The following is a 2758-nucleotide window of genomic DNA, read 5'->3' on the forward strand; positions in this document are numbered from 1 at the left end:
AGTGCTGTGCATTTAATGGATTGTACTGTTTTTTAAAAACAGTGTTCAGCTGATGAAACGTCTTTCTGAAAAAATAATAATAATAATAATTAATTAATAGACAAGAACTCCATAAAATGGTTTTGAAAGTTGTGAGTTTATGTGATTATGTGATCTAGGACCTTTATACAGTCTTGTTTTCACCCCCCCCACACACACACACACCAAAGACATCAATAAAGTGTTTATTTTGCCATTTTTCTAGACTTTTTATTCATTTTAATCAGTCTTACAGCCTGACCAGACAAAGAAATCTAGAACAATTACATTTATAATTTTACTGTAATTTATTGCAGTCACACAATTTGAAATCTAAATTTTTTATTATATACATGCTAATGTTCACATAAGATTCCATTTTGAATTGTACTCAGTTCTTTTATGGAGCATAATTTAAAGGTTTTAATAATGTTCTGGATTTTAAAGTTTTTATTTTTCCTCCTCAGTGTGGGTAGGCAGCAGGTAGCAATGGCAGTTTGGCTTTTTAAAAGGACTGTTAACTTTTGTTTTATTTATTTCATTTATTTTTGCTCTCCAGTGTATTTTAAAAAGTTAGTTTTCTTATATGCACCAGCTCTCAGGGGTATTTCCATCAGTAGCCGCAGCTATTGTGCAGTAGAGACCATCTGTGTGATGTAAGGGTCTATATCTCCGGGTGGAGAGGAGAGCAGGTGAGAAGGATGGGTTTCACTCGTCTGTGTCTGAGGGTAGAGATTCAAACTGCCTGAAGACACTGGAAATTTAATTAAAAGATAATCAGAGATGGTAAATGGTTTTATATCAGTATCATCTGAATATGGCTAGATTAAACACAAGGTCTGAGAGGGTCTGTACCTGGCTCTGGTGAAGTGGACTGCAGATGTAAAGACTCCTCTTCAATAGGAGTTTCAGCATGACCCTCAAGATCTGAGGTGAAAATCTGATGGAGAGGAAAATGATAGAGCATTTAAAAGAGTTGCTGTAGATTCACATGCTGTTTTACCTGAGGACTGAAGAGTTGTCTTGAATTCCTCAAATACTGTTTTGCTTTGAATTGCTGTAATGAATAGATTAAAGATAGATAAATAAATTAAAGATAAATTCCTTTTTGTCTACTGATCATTTTTACACTTTATGTGGAACATATTTTGTAACAGAATATTCATTTACATGTGCACATGGCAAAAGTTGTTATGGGTAAATTCATTTCTTAGTTTATTCAGGATAAGCTGAATGCCATATTCATATGAATATGCCAAAGTCTGTGGAACATGTAAATCTTTCTTTTATATAAAGCCCGTTATATAGCCCTTAATCTGAAAATGATCTGCATGTAATCATGTCAGTATAATGAGTTTGCGTTTGGTTCATGCCTGTCGAAGAGCTGTGAGGTTAGTCAGTGTCCCAATGCTGTTGCTGTCTGCGATGACCATAGCCTGGGACAGGAGACTGGAGGAGGGGTAAGAGCTCAGGTCTGCTTTGCTGTACACTGAAACACACAGTATTACAGCAGAATTTTGGTGAAGTCCACACTATTTTTCTGAAATGAGAAAAACTAGGTCTGTCCATTTAAAAATCACTGTTCTGGGTGGTTTCTAGAGCATTGCTAGAAGTTTTCAAGTCAGAAATGTCCACCCAATAATAGTGATGCTTGTCTTGATGCACCACTAATGAATTACCCAGACCTCTAATTAAGAACTTACTGTGGCATGGTAACTGTGCCATTGTTGCCATGAAGGCGCTTGGACCAATATGACTCTGAAGCTGCTCCACTATTGGCTGCTGAGCTGAAGTGTGAAGCTGCTGCTGAAATGAGATTGGCTGAAGGGTAGTAAAACCTCCCCCTACATTGTTGATGACCGTCTGTGGTTGAGAGGACGTCAAGCCTACAATAAAAGACATCTGTTAGCATTAATTAGCAGTGTGTTGGTGTTAAACTGTTAATGCAGATTACTATATATGCATTGTACCTATGAAAAGTGAGGAGTCCCCCAGACTCATAACACTTGGCAGGGAGGCCATGATCAGTCCTGGAGGGGCAGCAGAGGATCCTGACACTCCATGCAAGGAAGTGAGAGTACTAACAGGAGGTAAGGAGCCACAGCCAGATGCCTAAGAGAGAAAATGAAAATTTTGCCTTTCAGGTTTCAGCTTCCATTTGCCTTAAATTGATAGCAAAGGGGGAAAAATGAAAATGATGTCATCATTTAATGAAGATTTAAAAGTCTCAGTGTTTTTGTCCATACAATGAAATTCCAGTGTTGTTTCGGACCACACTTACTTTCACTGTATGGACAAAAACAGTGTGTTCTGCAGAACAAAGAGAGTCATAAATGTTTAGAAATAAGAAATGGGAAAAAATGAAATGGTGTTTTTAAATGTGAAAAACCGCCACTAGGTGGCGTCAAGTCAGTGTCTTATCGAGTGAGTCATTGAATCGTTTGATTTGTTCAAAAGAACTAATTCTGGAATGAAGCAAGTGGCTGATTTCATGAATGGGTTATTGAATCATTCACTCAAGCGATTCGTTCAAAACACAGTTTCATTCAGGAGCCAAACAGCTGTGTGTTGCTCGGAGACGCCCGATGATCCTGCTATCGATTTGGAACTATTTTCGTTGGTTAAATACAGACAGACAATACAGTATTTACCCTGATAGCACATGTACACCACAGAGACGTCTGTTTGACGTCTGCATTAACATCTGCAAGATGTATTTTTTAGAGTGTTTGCTCATCTG

At 37.7% G+C, this 2758-nt stretch overlaps 1 protein-coding gene across 2 annotated transcripts in view; it reads right to left on the reverse strand.

The window, feature by feature from the left end:
• Positions 1-362: 362 nt before the first annotated feature.
• LOC107753109 (hepatocyte nuclear factor 1-alpha) overlaps positions 363-2758 on the reverse strand; it is a 7099-nt gene continuing 4703 nt past the window's right edge. Inside the window, exons 6-11 of one of the 2 annotated variants that reach the window (XM_016569218.1) lie at positions 1989-2130; positions 1722-1904; positions 1392-1507; positions 1022-1075; positions 874-958; positions 363-772 (exon numbers count right to left, since the gene is read on the reverse strand). In XM_016569218.1, coding sequence (XP_016424704.1) covers positions 645-772; positions 874-958; positions 1022-1075; positions 1392-1507; positions 1722-1904; positions 1989-2130 — 708 coding nt within the window. In that variant the 3' untranslated portion in view covers positions 363-644. The remainder of the gene's footprint in view (positions 773-873; positions 959-1021; positions 1076-1391; positions 1508-1721; positions 1905-1988; positions 2131-2758) is intronic. The other variant, XM_016569219.1, reaches the window with a different exon arrangement.

This window comes from Sinocyclocheilus rhinocerous, unplaced genomic scaffold (assembly GCF_001515625.1).
Source record: "Sinocyclocheilus rhinocerous isolate Xijiao unplaced genomic scaffold, SAMN03320098_v1.1 scaffold20, whole genome shotgun sequence".
Classification (NCBI taxonomy): Eukaryota; Metazoa; Chordata; class Actinopteri; order Cypriniformes; family Cyprinidae; genus Sinocyclocheilus; species Sinocyclocheilus rhinocerous.